The sequence below is a fragment of the Mesocricetus auratus genome, unplaced genomic scaffold, assembly GCF_017639785.1.
Source record: "Mesocricetus auratus isolate SY011 unplaced genomic scaffold, BCM_Maur_2.0 Super-Scaffold_100004, whole genome shotgun sequence".
Taxonomy (NCBI): Eukaryota; Metazoa; Chordata; class Mammalia; order Rodentia; family Cricetidae; genus Mesocricetus; species Mesocricetus auratus.
This window is the reverse complement of record NW_024429189.1, coordinates 44,603,725-44,621,005: the sequence shown is the minus strand read 5'-3', so window position 1 is coordinate 44,621,005 and position 17,281 is coordinate 44,603,725. Positions and strand designations below refer to the sequence as shown.

The following is a 17,281-nucleotide window of genomic DNA, read 5'->3' as shown; positions in this document are numbered from 1 at the left end:
TGCCTGCAGCAGCTGAGTTTTTAACTTGCCAGGAAGAATCTGTTTAATTTTCTGAAGGCATACAGACTTTTTTGTGGCCAGGAAGGGATCATCGGTCCCCTGTTATTTGTCAGCTCTCTGGCTATGCCATTAATTATTGTTATTATCGTCATTAAGGCCCTGCTTTGCTGGAATGGCATCATTAAATATGGACTTTTTTTTCTCTAGAGTGTCTTGAGAAAGCATGTCTTTTGTAATATCACCAAAGCCTTTCAACCTCATAACAGAAACCCGCCACTCCAGAGCCTGAATGTGGGCTAGGGCAGGGCAGCCTGCCAGAGGTGCTGTGTTTTTATTTAGGGGTAAAGCTCCTAAGTAAGGGCCCCAGGAACTGGTGGAGCCAACTTCCTGTCGTCTATGGTTCTGGAATATGAAAACCACATGTTAGCCGAGAGCCTCGGAGGAGGCAAGGATAGCCGATGCCTTTGTTTAGCTTGTCTTCGCTACCAAATGTGATGAGCCCTTCAAGACCACCCTTGTCATCATGAGGATCATAAACAGCCCAGCTCCCTCAGGTTGGGTCTTCTAAACATGACACATTGGTCAGCCTCCACTCCAGTTTCTTCTGAGTGATAATGACCCGTGAAAATGGAAGCTGGCAGGGAACCCCAGGCTCCATGTCCACTCCATTCTGCCACCCGGAAGACAGATGTCACCCCTGTCCCACTTTCCAATTTACACAGATGTACAGAGATTAGAGGGCTTGAAAAAGTTTACCTCAGGCCTTTCTTACTCCACACCTGGATTTCCCACCCACACCATATTCTCTGGCTCTCTAAACCTAGTCCCTCATAGCATTTGTGAGAGACTCATTTCATCTAAGGTTTAAACCTTGAGTTGCTGTTCAAGGTCAGTTTGCATATTCAATAATATACTGATACAAACTAACTTTTGTAACTTAAAGCTGATTTGGCTGGATTCCTATTCCACAAGAACAGTACTATTTGCCGTCCTACTATTTGCCGTCCTTTAAAGCAGTAAAAGGCATGTCACAGAATAACCAGCACCCTCAGGTGCGAGTGACTTCTCTTGTCTGAATGCAAGGTTCTATTCAGACTTGCTCCCAAGGCTGCCTTGCTTCCACTGGGTGATGCTGGACATGTTACTGAATCCATTTTGCCAAAAGCTATAAACTTCTTTTTCCCCTGGGTTCCAGAATACTTGCTTGCTACTGCCCCCATGAGGTGATGCTCAGGCCAAACTGAAGGAAAACACCCTGGGCAAAATCATGGTCCAGCTTTCCTTGAATTCTTTGTCCTCTGCACTGCTGACTTAAAGGTCTAGAAGAGTGTACTTGAAAATTACTATTAATATTGGACCTGGTCCCAGGTGGAGCCAACGTCCTATAGTCAGGAGGGGAGGGTTCACCCAATGTGATAAATCAGCTCAGCAAAGCAGATTATCACCTGGCACATAATTAAAATGAAATTGCTAATTGATACTCTGGTTCCCTGGGTAAATTAATTTACCTCTCATGGAGAATAGTTTGTTCTTGAGAAGTCGTTGGCCCCTTTCCTTCCCTACCATCTTCTGGCTCTCAGTACTAGGTTCAAATTGATCCAGTTCCCAGGCCACATGTTTATGAGTTTATTTTTCATGCTAAGTCAAGCAGACCAAAGAAGTCCTGACTTGGGGAGTATGTGAAGTAAATGATGGTCACATTGCTGTAGGGTTTCCCACCTTACTAACAACAAACTGCCAAGTGAGGACACTCTCCGGTAGCATGGAGGTAAAGTTGTATTGCAGCCTCTGTTTGGTAGACGTCATCATTAGAGTCCCGCTGCGCCCAGACAATGACTTCATCTTAGCTGTGCAGCAGCTAAATTCCAGTGCTGGACATTTAATCCAGCACACACATTATCAAGGCAGAGTTCCTCACTTCAGCAGGCAGAGAGATCTTTGAGTGGCATTCCCTGTGCACTGAAGGTTGCTTAACTACATCTCTGACCTCTCCCATTAAAGGTATTAAAGGTTAGTAGTGTCCCAGTCAGTTAGTAGTGTCCCAAAATGTCTCTATTTGCTCCCAAAGCTTCCATTGTCTAAATCTCCCCCATTGAGACACAATAGTCTAATGACCTTTGCTCTTCCTCGAAGTCACTTGTCACCATAGCAAGTGTCTCTAGAATGCCAACTAAATCTTTATTAGATTATTAGATTATTTATTTTCTTGGGATCAGAAAGATTCCCAAGCATTTAGTCCACTTCTTCACTATGTACTTCTGTATCTATAAGAGCACAAGTTCACACATTTTCAGACTTTCCGCCCATGCTAAAAACATAATGAAGTGCTCCCTGGTGGACCTCCCATGAAGCAGTTCACTTTCTGGCTTTGCTATTTGCCAGGATGTCTATTTGTATTTGTAAAATTTTTATGACGCGTTCGACTGGAGTCAGGTACCCCACAACCACCTGTATCTTCAGCTTGAGAGGATCCGATCCCTCTTTAGTCCCAGTGGGCACCTGAATACACTTACAAGGGTCCACACATCCACACACAGCACACACAAATAGAAATAAAAATGAACCTATACAAAATGAAAACTTTTACTAAACTTTAAATTGTGTTCATGTTCTGGTCTTTTTAAAAAATACAGGAAAAACACGTAGTTTATTCGTGTGTTTTGTGACTTTCCACCTTCTTATTACAGGGTCACAACATCTTTGCTAATTTGTCCTCCAAGGAATACAGTGACCTCATGCAGCTTCTGAAGCAGTCCATACTAGCCACAGACCTCACACTGTACTTTGAGTAGGTATTGGAACTTAGTCTGTTTAACAAATGGGTACTAACATTTCGTCTTTAATTAGTTTCTGGGTCCATACTGAATGTGGCATATCATTCCAGCATTGCTCTCAGGGCTTCCCTTGTCTAAATGAAGCTCATTAAGATGGTGTATACACTGCAAGATCTGGGGCTATAGTGACAAGTTTGAGGCCTTTCTTATGATTGATGTACCCTCTCTGGTCATGTTATTTCATACACTACCTCCAACAGCTGTTTCCAGGTGTTACCCTATTTTTGTAAAGGTGTTGATGGTGATGATGAACAATATTCATGGATGGGAGGGTGACTAGAAACTTCAGCCTGTGTTCCTTGTCCCTCTCCCCAGTCCATACTTTGAACAGCAGAGTCTGCCCCCATTTTTACCAAAATTGTACTGTCAGTGGTCACCAAAGATTTCTGGCCTTTTCTAGCTTTCCTGACATAAAGGCTTACTGAGGCTTCACTGTCAGTTTCTACTCTTTGCTTCCACAATACTCAGGAATATTTCTTTCTTCTTTTCCAGATCCTCTGTAGGTTTCTAATACCTCTTCCTTTAAGAGTCCTGTAGCCCATGCTCTGCTCTCTCTACTGAGACTGTCTTCCTGACCTCCTGTCTGTATTACCCTGGCATAGGTTACCTATGCTGGATGTCAGAGTCTCTGGGCCAGGAGTCCCAGGCAGCTGTGAGCCACCACATATGGGTGCTGAAAACCTAAGTCAGGTCTTCTGCATGAACAGTGCAGTCTTGACCATTGAGCCATTTCTCTGCCCCCAGTTTTTTTTAAAGATTTATTTATTTATTATGAATGCAACATCCTGCCTCCATGTATGCCTGCATGCCAGAAGAGGGCACCAGAACTCATTATGGATGGTTGTAAGCCACCATGTAGTTGCTGGGAATTGAACTCAGGACCTCTGGAAGAGCAGTCGGTGCTTTTAACCTCTGAGCCATCTCTCCAGACCCTGGCCCCAGTTTTTTATTTGCATTATTATCTTTCATTTCTCACCCACAGTGTCGGTCTGTGTTAGCCATACTTGACTACATACTGTCCTTTGAAGCAATACCACGTCCCCATCATATCATCACTCCTGTAGAGAATACAATCTCCCTCGTGCTTCGCCCTCTGTCTGAACTGACCCATCCTTTAGGGCTTGTCTCTCCTATCACTTTCCCTTTCAGGACTTACTGTACCTTGACACTGCATCAGTTTTAATTAGGCTCAATGGCAGGAAATAGAAAACCCAAAGCAACAGTTTCTCCATTGCATACAGGAAGTACAGAGACCCGCAATCTGCTGGTGGTGTGGCAGCTAATGAGGCCCTTATGGACCAGGCTTCCTTTGTCTTCCTATGATGCCAGTTTCCACCTGTGAGTCAGAGACAATTGCTCAAGTTCCAGCACTACTGCCCACCTTCAAGCCAACAAGGAGAAAGGATGAAGAAAGGGGCAAGGAGTAGCTCAGGCCATCTTCCAAGGTGTTCTGGAAGCTGCCAGTTAATACTTCCAGTTACTACTCAAAATTTGATTTTGTGGCTATATCTAGCATCAAGGAATGTTGAGGAAGGAAAATTTTCTTCTTCTAGAAAACCTTAGAGTGCTATTAACAGTAGAGAAAGGAAGAAGGGATATCGGTGTAGACGGTGGGCAGTCCATGACACAGGCATCTATTATTGAATTTCACTGTATGGATTATTACATGGAACAGCGGAAGCAGTAAAGGCTGTGTTATTGGCCTGGATTTAAATTTCATTCTGTCACCCCATTAAGTCCAGTGGCTTGAAAGTTCTCTCTCCTCCTTATAATTCTACTGTAATGTCATTAGAGGGTTAAATATAAAGAAGAAGGCACACACCAACTGACATGAGTAGCCATGCACCTGTAGAGAATGAAAGAATGAAACAAGGGTTCAATGAGATAGACCGAGGATCTGGATCTTCTGTAATAAAAACCCAGAATTCAGTTGCTCTGAAGTTAGGGCGCTCTCTCTCTCTCTCTCTCTCTCTCTCTCTCTCTCTCTCTCTCTCTCTCTCTCTCTCTCTCTCTCTCTCTCTCCCTCCTCTCTCTCTCTCTCTCTCTCTCTCTCTCTCTCTCTCTCTCTCTCTCTCTCTCTCTGCCTCATTAGCATTTTAATTCCTGACTGCAACACACACAAACAGGAAACCGAAGATCACCGAAGATCAGGAGGTTTAATGCACCTTTAATGAAAAACAGAGACCAAAATGGAAAAGGAAAAAAAAGTACCACAGAAAAACCAGTTGTTAATACCCTTGAAGAAGCCAGATGCTGTATCCATTAAACAATAATAGGTTGCTTCAAGTAATAACCGAAGGAAGCATGAAGAAGAAAGCTCTTGAAAATGAAAGCACGGTGGTTAAAAGAATGAATGAAAACTCTGGGGGGAGGGCGTCCAGTCAAAAGACTAAAGGCAGCAGATGCACTTGTTTCACAAGCCCTCTGGAGCTCTTAGATTTGTTAGCCTTGTGCCTCCTCTCCACTTGACAAATACAGAAGTGTGCATACAGGACCCGTGGGATGGCTCAGCGGGTAAAGATACCTGCTGCTGTACCTGACTAGCTGGGTTTGATATCCAGAATCCACATGCTAAAACAGAGAACCTCTTCAGGTTGTCCTCCGACCTTCACACATGTACCATGGCAAACGCATGTGCACACGCACACACAATAAATGTAAAAAATAAATAAATCTTATATGGTGTGTGTGTGTGTGTGTGTGCAGGTTTACACAGGTATATGGATGTACATGGATGCCAAAGGTCAATGTCAGATACCATCCACCTTGTTTTGGGGACAGGGTCTCTTATTGGCCTTGAACTTATCAAGTAAGCGAGCCTGGCTGGCCAGCGAGCCCCAGGATCCCCTCTTTCCTTAGTTTCAGGATTACAAGTGTGCCCACCACACCCAGCTTCGCAACATGGAGCCTGGGGACTGAACTCAGCTTCCCATGTTTGTGTGATGAAGTACTTTTCTGTCTCCCCAGCCCAACAAATACAAGTCTTAGTTAAAATAAGGAGGCATGTTTTAAAAGCCCAGACTCTGTCGCCAACTAGCCATGTGTCATCAAAAGCGTTGCCTTCCTCTGAGATGCCTTCCTTCATACGTGGGATGGCAATACCATTCTTTACATCTTAGGAGTGGGGGCAGCAGCAACCTCATTGCTTTACAGTCTACTTAGTCCTCGTGTGCTGTGGCTCTCTGGCTGCCGTCACTGTCATGGCCTCCCATCTTTTTCTAGACTGATGCTCCAAGATTTGGGATTTATGAAAAAAAATCCATGTTATGATGCTTTTGCTTTCCTTCCCGGCACTTGCAAGATCTTGTGTTATATTTCTCAAAATAGAAGCACTTTTTCTAAACCAAGTTCCGAGTAACTCCTAAAGGGACAAAAGCCGGGGGGGGGCAGAGGGGAGGGGCGTCGGCTGCTGGTGTCCATTTATCACGCTCTGTTCAGGGTGGGACGAATCACTGAGTGCCGCTGCGATGCAGTCGGGGAAGCTGGATGCCACTGTCTGCTCATTACTCTGCTCTTATCTTGACGCTGCAGCCTCTGCTAATGTTTGCTGACTCCCACAGAAGCGCCTTGCTCCTTCTGTCAGCATTATTGTTTCTGAGGTTCTGAATAGCTCATTTTCTAATCTAGACCTCCAGGGGACTGATCCATGTGCTGGTCTAAAGTTGTATTAAAGTATGGCCGTATTTCCAGTCCCAACAATCCCTGGGGCTAATGAGGGGGAAACAGCTACTGTACACATGGTTGCCCAGGTGCTTCTATTTCACCAGTGTGCAGTTCTGGAACTGGAGGGCACGTTGGAGATGACAACACCCACTTCATGTCCTCCATTTTGCAGACCAGGCACTGATGGCTTGAACGGTATAGCTTGGATCGCAAAAGTAATCATTGGCAAAACTTGAAGCCATACTCCCAGTTTCAGGGCTTTTCGCACAACCTCCACGTTCTTTCTCTAAAGGATGCATCAAGAAACGGTTCCATTCGAACTGCAACACCGACCCACCCTAGTGAATGTCAGTCAGTTCAACCAACTGACTAGCCTGTGTCCCCTAAGCTCTTTCCCAAAACACAGTTGGAGGCAAAGGCCTGCATGCATCTAGCTTAATTTTGAAAATAATACCAAAGGTAAGAGTGGGATGAAGGGCTGGGTCAGGGAAGCTACTGTGAGGAAACATCCCTTGTTGGTCACCACAATGGTCAGCTGGGCAGGAACCTAAAGAGATCATCTGAAACATCTCGTATGCTGCGTCTCCAAATTGACCTCCAGCCTCTGTTCTCATGAGCCTAAATTTGCCCTGAGTCTTACGAACTCCTGTGCACTTCCAAGTTTTATGTACTCAGGGCCTGGGAGTTCCTACAACTGTCTCTGGTCCCACATATGAGGAGCCCAAGCATGGGAAACTGCGGAGCTCTGCACAGGGCAGCAATGAGAGAAGTTATGTTGTTGGTCGGCCTAACAACAGCTGTAGAATGGTAGGGCCCAGAAGATACAAGGCAGCCCTCTGACTAATTCTAGAGATCTACTTATTGGCTCACCTGCCCTGACTACTCAAATCAGACATTGTGGTAGTTGTAGGTGTGGTATCAAAGTCCTGTCACAGCCCTATAATCCCAGCACTTAAGATGCTTGAAGTAGAGTGATCCCCATGAACTTGAAGCCAGCTGGGCTACATAGAAAAATAAAATAAAAATTAAAAAGTTATGGTGGGATTGATCCAGCTATAAAGGAAGCCACTCTAGGAAGAAGAAAGTCACTGTAGAAATGGCCAGATTGACAGCAAGTGAATACTACCTTTTGAGAAGGTATCACAGCTTGTTCTTAGGGGCAAGAATTCCTGCCATGATTGAGAAGGGAAACATGTAATATACATAGAATTGTAGGCACCAAAGTAACCAGAAGACTAGTGAGTTCGTATCCAATGGCTTTGGGTATCCTTGAGCCTATATGCCACAAGCAGCGTGGGGAAGGACCTACAGGACTATGAAACAAGGGCAAACAGGTGAAACCCTTGGTGTGAGTAGCTAGGTTCACACCCTACTTCTTGGAGCTAATTATTCAGTCTGACTTTCCAGCTCACAAAAACTCAGCTCTTGCTGATCAGTGTTTTGTTTTTTGTTTTGTAATTGACCTCCTGCACCTGGTTCTGAGTCCTCCATCTAATAATTCTTCGATAATTAAATAATCATTTCACCAGTTCAAGTAGAAATTAGATCTACTGTATCAAGACTCAACCTCATGACTTTGAGAGAGTCACTCACTTTAACTTTTCTCTGCCTTGGCTTTCTTGTCAGAAATATGAGTTTGGACATTTTACTCAGGTCCATTTGCTAGGGGCCCAGTGTGACAGTCAACGGAGATTACCTATAGGGAAGAGCTCAATAATTTAAAACACTTTATAAAAAAGAAATCATTCAGCCAGAAACTTCATAAAATACGCACCGTAAAAGATGACACTGGGGTGGACAGAGAGAGGGAGAGATCTACAATCACAAATGTTAAAACTTCGGAGATGTCACTGATGCTCGGTGATATTTGTACTGTTTCCAGTCAACAAAGATGAGCTATTACCACTTCGGCAATTAGTAATGAAAACAGTAAGTGATGTGTCCCCAGTGCTTACATAGGAGCTGTGCATACACATATTAATTCTAGAAGCAGAAGAGACAGGTAGTCTTTTGAAAAATGAATTGTTATTGCATATTTATTTCCGGTGTGTGTGTGCATGTATCTGGTTGGGTGCATGCATGCACAATGTGGGTCTGAGAAACCAAACTCAGATAGTCAGGCTTGGCATCAGTTGCCTTTACTTCCTGAACCATCTCATCAGCCTGATACTGAAAATCTTGTTAACTTCAGAGTATGAATGGGGAGACTGAAAAAGCAGTTGGATTCCAGAATATGTTTAGTCCTTCTTCCATTCTTTCTGTAGTTATTTGATTAGTAGTCTAAGAGTAATAAAGAGAAACTAAGGCCCAATCGTTGAAACATTTAGGCATTAGTGACAGTAATAACTCCAGTATACACATGCGTGAGCTTCAGACACAAGAGGTGCCAGACCAACTAATACTCTACTACCCAGAGTGATTCTATGTCCACTTAACAAAATAATAGTAGGTTCTCCTGTAGAGCATTGGACCTCCCTAACCACGGGTTCTTGACCAAGTTTACACTACCAGGCATGAGTTTCTTTCTGTAGAGCAGGCCTTAAATCCAAACAAAAAGTGACCAGTCAGTTCCATAACATTCATGCTACTATTGTGTCAATGGGTACATTTTAGCCAGGCTGGTCATTATTGTAGCTCACAGAGTTGATGACTTCTCTCCCTTAGCAAGCTATATAGCACATATGAAAGCTATACATATTTCTCTTTAGCTAATTCTTGGAGCCCTTAAACTTGACATACTCTCTGACATAATGAGTTCCCACAACATTAACTTTTTGACTTTGGTTTTCATATTAATCTATAGTCAGATATTCTTCTCTCTACCTGACAGACAGAGTTGCTGACTATATATGGCCATGACACCCTAAGCACACCCATTCTCACCAGACAGGGGTGCCTAGGCTTACAGAGAGTGATCAGCTAGAACTCATCATGTATTCTCTGATAGATCGCCATGATACACAGTTAAATAATTGCTTCAGACTACTACTTAAACTGAAAACAGCTAAACAATTCAGATTTTATGCAACCTCTTAGTTGCCCAGTGCTTTTTAGATTGGCTCTATAAATTAATCATACCACTCTTCAGTTTGAAAATTGCCACTTCCTCTTGTGCTCTGCAAACAGCCTTCATCAGCAATTATGGAAAACGTCCACATGGATGGTTTCTTTGTCATCAACCTTCCAAAGGAGAGTAGCAGGTAGCATGTCTCAAAAGCAGCTGATGACAGTCGTATGTACTAAATGATTTTAGATTGTTTAGAATAATAGTTTAACCTTCCTTTGAAAAATTACAGTAATATCAAGATAAATTATTAAAATATACAGTATGAATTCAACAAATATTGCTACTGCTATTCAGACAGGAATATTCGCTCATTCATCATTCAGTGAGTGTTTATTAACCCACTGTTTTCTGTGTTTTCAACATCCACAGTTGCCTGTATTCAGCCAGTCACAGGATCGGAAAGAAGAAATTGATGACCAGTCAGATGTTAGTGACCAGTGGAGCTTAACCCATCACTGTCTCTCAAACATTCTTGTATTTTGACAGAACCCGATGAGTTATCCTATGAAAACTCTCTTAATGTTAGGGCAGAAGGTCTGTGGTAGGTTGATAGGCAAAGATTTTAGTAGTCCCTGATACATTTCAAAATGTTGTCAGACAACTCAGGTACACATCCCCTTCCCAGTGATCCGATGAAGGAATAGAAAACGGGAATTTCCAACCCCGGTGCTTTCTCTGCGCTGGGCATTGTGCTACTCACTGAGAAAATGTAAGTAGTAAGATGTGGTTCTTACCCTTATGGATCTAGATCCCTGTGGGGAAGAGAGGAGAAGAGCCCCAGTCTCACACAGTGCTCCAGCTGGAGCCACCACAGAGAGTGACTGGAGAAAACTCAGTCAATGCACTTCTTTGCCTTGTGATTGTGACTTGAAGGAACGGTTGGATTCTTGGGTTGTCTCATCTTCCAACATTTTCAACAGTTAGAATAATTACAGTCCCCCTTTGACTTGCTGTAGTGTGTGCTGATTTTACTCGTATCAGCAACTCCCCGGTATCAAAAGTGATCTTATTTGGAATCTTGTCTGGCCCAATGTTAGTTTAAATCAAAGAAAAATTCACTTAAAATTAAATATACTCAAGGTATGGTAGTAGACACCTATGACCCCAGAAGGCTAGAGCAGGACATTCTCAGGTTTGAGGTCAGTGTGAGCTATGTAGTGAGACCCCTGACTCAAAAATAAAACAATAGCATTATTATCTTTTTTTCTTTATTTATAACCATTGAAATTGTCACCTGCATTTTGCTTTTCTAGTCCCCTTTCCAATAATCTTCTGCCAAACTTCAGAAATCTTTTGGGGATCCACATTTTTTAAGTTTTTTTATTTAAATTTTATTAAATTAGAAACAAGCTTGTTTCACATGTCAACCCTACTCCCTCTTCCTCCCCTCCTCTCCCACCTCCCTTCAAGCCTCCCCAACCTCCCATCCAATTCCCACTTCGCTCCCCAGGGAGCATGAGGCCTTGTCTCTTGGAGCTGGAATTACAGGCATCTGTGAGACACCCAGATTGTAATGTGGGTGATGTCATCCGATTGAGCAGCAAGTGCTCTTAACCACTGAACCATTGTACCAGCCCAAGGATCTGCAGTTGAAATGGAGTGTAGACATATGGTTTTCCTGGAGAGCACTGTAAGGACAGATACCATCCTGCCATCCACCCTCCCTCCCCACCCACTCAAGCCCACATTCATGACCCTACTCAGTGACCTTGGAGTTGACACTGTAGAGAACACATAATTATGCCTGTCACTGAAACAACAGAACTTCCTAACATTCGTGGACTTTCAGAAGATTCAAAGGCATTAACTGAACATGATACGTGTGTATGATATTGTCCATGTACACACTCCACATTTTGCAAATATATAAATTTACAGAAAAATTTGCATTAAAATGCATACAGAAATGATGATTTCTCATTTTGCAACTAAAAGATGCCATGAGGATATACCACAAACCAGGAAGGTCTCAATGTAGTGATGGGTGCTGGAGAGCCAGTCTTTGAAATTATTTTTGAGGGTAATTTTAGTAGCTCTGTTCCAATGATTCTCTTTTTAAGACTGCTATTTTTCTGAGTGGCACATATGCCAGTAGAGCAGAATAAAAGCCTAATAAAAACATAGCTGATTATAAATGAGATTTTCCAGTAAGTTGCTTTTCACTAGCTGGGGCGCTTGGCATCATCCTTGAAAACCAAGGTTTCCAATGATCTGCCTGAGAAGTTAATGACATAGTTCCCATGGCAAAGAAGCCTGGATCCAAGGGTATTATATAGTTTTGCGGATTTTTAAATGTTCATTTTAACAGTCCCTTGTTCCTGGAATTGCTACTCTCTCAAGCCATTTCCTACATGTCATTGACTGTGTCATCTATATGCACAGATACCTGTAGATGCTAAAAGGGCCAGTTATGTAGGGAAATTAAACTCATTCCCCAAATGCACAGTGAATTTCCCATACTGCCTTGTGAATACTAGACACATTCTCTACCATATAGCTCCAGCCCTGCCCTCAACTTCTCAAGTTTAACTTCCTAAAATTATCATCTGCAGGAATATTTTCTTCTGTCTTTGGAGATGATAGGTAAAGCTTAGGAGAACAGAGGAAATACAGCCTATCAAGAAACAGTCTCACTTTGGCCCTGGAGGAAACATTGAATGCTACATTTTTATGTCTTATAAAAAGATCCCTCATCTCCCTCTTATATCTGCCATCCTTTGGGATAGTAAATGTTCCTTTTCCTTCCAATATGATGGAAGCTGGCTATGTTAATGTCATTTTAAACCCATGACTGAATTTGATTTCAGTGATTCTTAAGAATTTCTCACTTGAAACTCAAACTATTAAATTTTTATCATGAGAGAATATGTTCAGATGATGCTACTCAATGGCACATCAGAGATCTGGGGCTGTTGACATTTGCATATTTAAGTGGGTGTGGAGGGTAACATGCCATGTCATGAAGATCAGAGGACAACTTGCAAGAGTTAATTTTCTCCTTCCACCATGTGGGTTCATGGAATCCAGCTCAGTTTGGCAGGCTAGGCAGCGAGTTTCACTAAGTGACGGGCCATCCTCTGACCAGAGACTGGTGTTTTTGAAAAGAGGATTTGAAAAATGGTGGGAGGACTAGAGGAAGGATTGGAGGGGGATGTGAAGATGGTTTTGTCAAAACACATTATATTCTTGTGTGAAATTCTCAAGCAATAAAAAAATTAACAGGGGAACATTTTTTACAGTGATGTATCCAGCTACACAATACACCTCCACTCTGTATCAAAGATGGCATATTCCTTCCACAGAGCTTTTCCCCCATAGTCCTGGAGACAGAATCCAGAGCTTTTCACATAATAGGCAACTCCTACCAGTGAGCTATAGCCTAAGCCCTTTTCTTCTTTGCATTTTTTAGAAAAGTTCTCTATAAGTTGCCCAGGGTGACCTTGAACTTGATCTGTAACCTGTGAGAGGGCTTGAACTCATGGTCCTTCTGCTTCAGCCCCCCATGTGACTGGGTTGACAGACCTGTGACACCACGTCTGGGCTTAGTGTGCTCTTCTTTCATACAACTGACTGTGCTATCCAAGCTGTGCTAGTTACAGTCTAGTCTAAAAGAATGTGATTGGGCTTTTCTTACATAAACCTTACATTGCTTTTAAAACTCTAAAGGGCTAGCATGAAGCCCTAGAACAGCAACTAGAGTCTGGATAAAGTCAGAGAACTGTTTTAAAACAGAATAGATTTCCGAGATAATAAATATCCTTCATTTATTTACCAATGTAGCGTGTGTAGCTCTTACTATATATGAGACACTGTGGCAGACACTACGAACAGTGTCTCTGTTCTCAAGGAGCTTGCATTCTGGTGATTTTTTGGAATAACCTATAGACTGAAGTGGAGGCCCATGTGAGTATGATGGGCCAGAGGATGACTGACATGCTCTTCCAGAAAAGCTCCCACGATCCTCCATGCTCCTCTAAGCTGAGTGCCTCTCTCTGTGCTCTCAGGAGGATGGTCTTACCTGCTGGGGCAGCTGTTGTTTCAGTCTTTACTTCTGTGTCCCAGCTGACACATCAGCTGTGGGAGCCAGCTCGGTACTCATGAGCTCTAGAGCAGTAACCAGTCCTTCCTCGGCTTTGGCTTTTGACAAGCACTCTGCTGAGTGGTTTGCACAAAGGAGTTGATGAAGCCCACCCACAGACATACAAACCAGAGCTCACTCTGCTTATTCTCTTCTGAATGAAACCCAGCGAGGCTAGGAAACTTTTTCCAAGGCTGGTCATGGGGGCAGTAGGCGAAGAAAGTCGTGATGGCAGGGAGTGTCTGACAAGGGTGGGGCTGTGGTGGAGATAAGTGACAGGACAGGCACAGAAGCAGGGCCAGGGCTTATTGTTATTAGAATTGTGGGATTTCTCCATGTAGTTTGGCTTGGGCTTTGATTTGCTTTGTTTTTAATTTTGTGTATGTGTAAGGGTGGTGTGTGTGTGTGTGTGCACGCACGCACGTGTGCACACATTACACTCTCATAGGTACATAGGCTCATGCATATAATGTTGAATGCCCACAGATTCCAAAGAAGGGTATTGGATCCCTGGAGCCAGGGTACAAATTATTGTGAGTCACCCAACATGGATCCTCTGCAAAAGTTGTTCGAGCCAGCTCTCCATCCACTCCCATGACTGAGCTTTTCTGACACCCAGTTAAATGTTGCGGAGTGCCTCCCTCACCTCACTGTAGTCTCAAGATTGTTGGTACTACCACAGTACCACAATTAAAGAGGAATTACCTATTCTTTACTGGTTATTCCAGCTAACTTTAGAATGTTTTTTTAAATAACATTTTGCCTTATGTCTGTAAGGCTGAGAGTAAGCCCTTAGGATAAAAGTGAGTAGATACCTCATAAATACCTGTTGGACTCAACTTTCTGCTCCAGAGAAATTGTACAGAAGACTGGTTTCTATTCTGTGAAAGGAAAACACTGGAGAAGCACATTACTCCACTATATAATGCTGCTGGCTGTACAACTGTTCATGCCGTTTTATTTTAAACATGACAATAGGATCCACTGTCAACAAACATTTGGCATACCTTACCTTGATCCTCCCCCCCCCCCCCCCGTAAAGCTGAACCCTGAGTCTGAGCAATGTGGAATAGCATTAGCAAGTCACAGTCAGCATTAATGTAGTCACAGGGAACACATTAGCAAGTCACAGTCCAGGTCAATGTCAGTCCAAACCTGGGACCTTTCCACTTAGCCACCTTCCTTTCTGTTTTGCAAGGAAGCTGGCCAGATGAAAAAGATGGTGAGTTATGCAAAGTAAGTTCTGCAGGTAGCTGCCAGGCAGAAGGGGAAGGGAACTGCCTGTTTTTTGTGCGGTTTCATCGCTAGTCATTGCTGTAGGAGCGTCTTGGGGATTATCCCAGACTATAGTATAACCTTGTCCTGTATACACTTGAAGAGAGAGATCCAGATCCTCCATTGTGTAGAAGAAGGAAGGGAGCAACACATTGTCTTCCAGGCTTGCTCCCTTTCAGGTAAATTGAATAGGCACTCTCCCTGATTGGCAAGGAAGCCAAACTTGGTTAACGTCTCTGATCATCCCAGGTCAGACATAGGGGAGCTGGTTATCAACATCTTTTCTTGTCACTCCAGCTTCCATGGGTCATTTCTAAGACCCTGCTCTGGTGGCCAGTGTGATTGGTACACCCTGATGATATTTCCCAGTGTCTATTCCCTAAAATGTCAGCGCTATATGGGATTCTATAGCGAAGCGAGTTTAAGCAAGCTTTTCTGCTTCATTGTTTCTCGGGATCTTCAGAGGGCTGATCTGATGTAGGTGTTGTGTCCAAGAGAGCTGTGTGGTGGCCAGCTTTGCTTGAACCAGGGAACTTGTTGATGAGCAACATTAAGATAGGTGTGGGGCGGGATTCACTTTGAAAAGAGACTTGTCACAGTCTTTAGCATACTCTCATTAGTAAATGCCAAGAGGGTGAAAACTTGGGAAATGATTTTTATGCTCATGATGTCCATATTCTTTTTTCTCTCTCTTTTTGTTGGGACAAAAATGACAAGTTGTATAAGGTTTCAAAACTAGGAATGTATTACCCTACATTTTACAACTTTAAGATGTACCTACCTCCTTGGGTCCTTTCCATCCATCTGAGATGGATAGGCATAGGTAGGCTTGGTGTGTGTGTGTGTGTGTGTGGGTGGGTGTGGGTGTGTAAAACACTTAAAATATTTACATACTGTGCTACTTGCTTATATATGTCAGTCATCTCATTACTCCTCTCAGTAAGTCAGTGATTTAGTAAATGAAATACCCAAATTGTACCTTGGGAAATTGAGGCTCACAGGGTTTTAGTAACTTCCCACAGGGGCACAACAAGCAGACAAATGAGCTACAGTTTAGACATGGCTCCTTCCCAACCCTGTATCCTGTGAATTTAAGCCCTGAGATGGAAAATTGTTATTTTGCTGAGCTGGAAAACAAATCTTTGTCTTGAACTTACCGCCAGGGAGTTTATCTTGCCTTGAGGATCCCATGTTGAGTGATGACAGACATTCGGAAGCTGCCCTGCCTTTTGTCTGTCCTTGCCTCCCTCCTCTGACTTTCAGTGTCACCGAGGCTTCATAACACAGTCCTGACCGCATTGTTTTCTGTTTTATGGATCTCTACTGCCCTTTGTTATAAATACATTTAGAAATGATTGTGGCTTTCTCTTGATGTCTCAACGTTTTTAAGTGATTTATTTTGATAGTACTTTAGCCTCATGATTTCAAATATTAAGTTACTGAGTTCAGGTGGTCTTATATTTTCTCCATAAATGTGTTTATGTCACTCCATAGACTGAGAAATTTCATTCCAGGGTTTTCTCCCCTTTCTTCATTTGATTTTCCTGCAGGAGGAGAACTGAGTTCTTTGAACTTGTCAGTAAAGGAAACTACGATTGGAACATCAAAAGTCACCGTGATGTGTTTCGGTAAGAAACAGCGTGCCTTTGTGTGGGTTTGCCATTATTGGATATTTAGCCACACCTTTTCTGTGTATATTGAAAAGGCTTCCGATGATCAATTGAATAGAATCTAAGTAATTATCCCAAGAGATCATTTCCTGTGCAAGAGACACCACTGTGTGTTACCCATATCCACGCTCCCTCCTGTACTCACAGAACCTAAAATGAGACTCCTTAGAGTGTGTTGAGCAGCTTTGTAATAAACACAGAATCCTGAACCTTTTTTTACCTTGAGACAGTTACTTAATCTCTCCAGGCTTTTGTTTGTAAATATGAACAGTAAGGTCCACCTCCGAGGCCACAGAGAAGGCTCTGTTAGGCAGCAGTTAGTCCTTTAGTTAGGACAGCACTCAGTATAGAAGCAGGGGAAAGCGGCACAGCCCGATGCTGGCTACAGAGAACCCAACAGCAGACCTAGGTGTCTCCCTTGCACAAGCTTAGCATCAGGGTGTTTGGATACTGCTCTATCCCAGGTGAGTGGCTGATGCTGGAGCTGCCTGGCTCGCCCTGAATGTCCCATTGTTAGCTGGGACTCTGCCAGCTCCAATCCTGCTCTGCCATCTGGGCAGCAGACATGTTTCCAAGACATTGAGATCCAGCGGGGTTTAAAACTCTAGCTGACAGCAGGGCAGCCCTCTGACCTTTTACACAGAACCCTTTCTTCCAAAAGCAGCCAGCCAGGGCACCTCCCAGCTCCTGCCTG

The 17,281-nt window shown here is 43.2% G+C and overlaps 1 protein-coding gene across 1 annotated transcript in view; it reads left to right on the top strand.

Annotated features, from left to right (window-relative positions):
- The window catches only part of Pde11a (phosphodiesterase 11A), a 365,214-nt gene that overhangs the window by 300,718 nt on the left and 47,215 nt on the right, over window positions 1–17,281 (top strand). Inside the window, exons 15-16 of the mRNA XM_040745629.1 lie at window positions 2,688–2,788; window positions 16,468–16,545. Coding sequence (XP_040601563.1) covers window positions 2,688–2,788; window positions 16,468–16,545 — 179 coding nt within the window. The remainder of the gene's footprint in view (window positions 1–2,687; window positions 2,789–16,467; window positions 16,546–17,281) is intronic.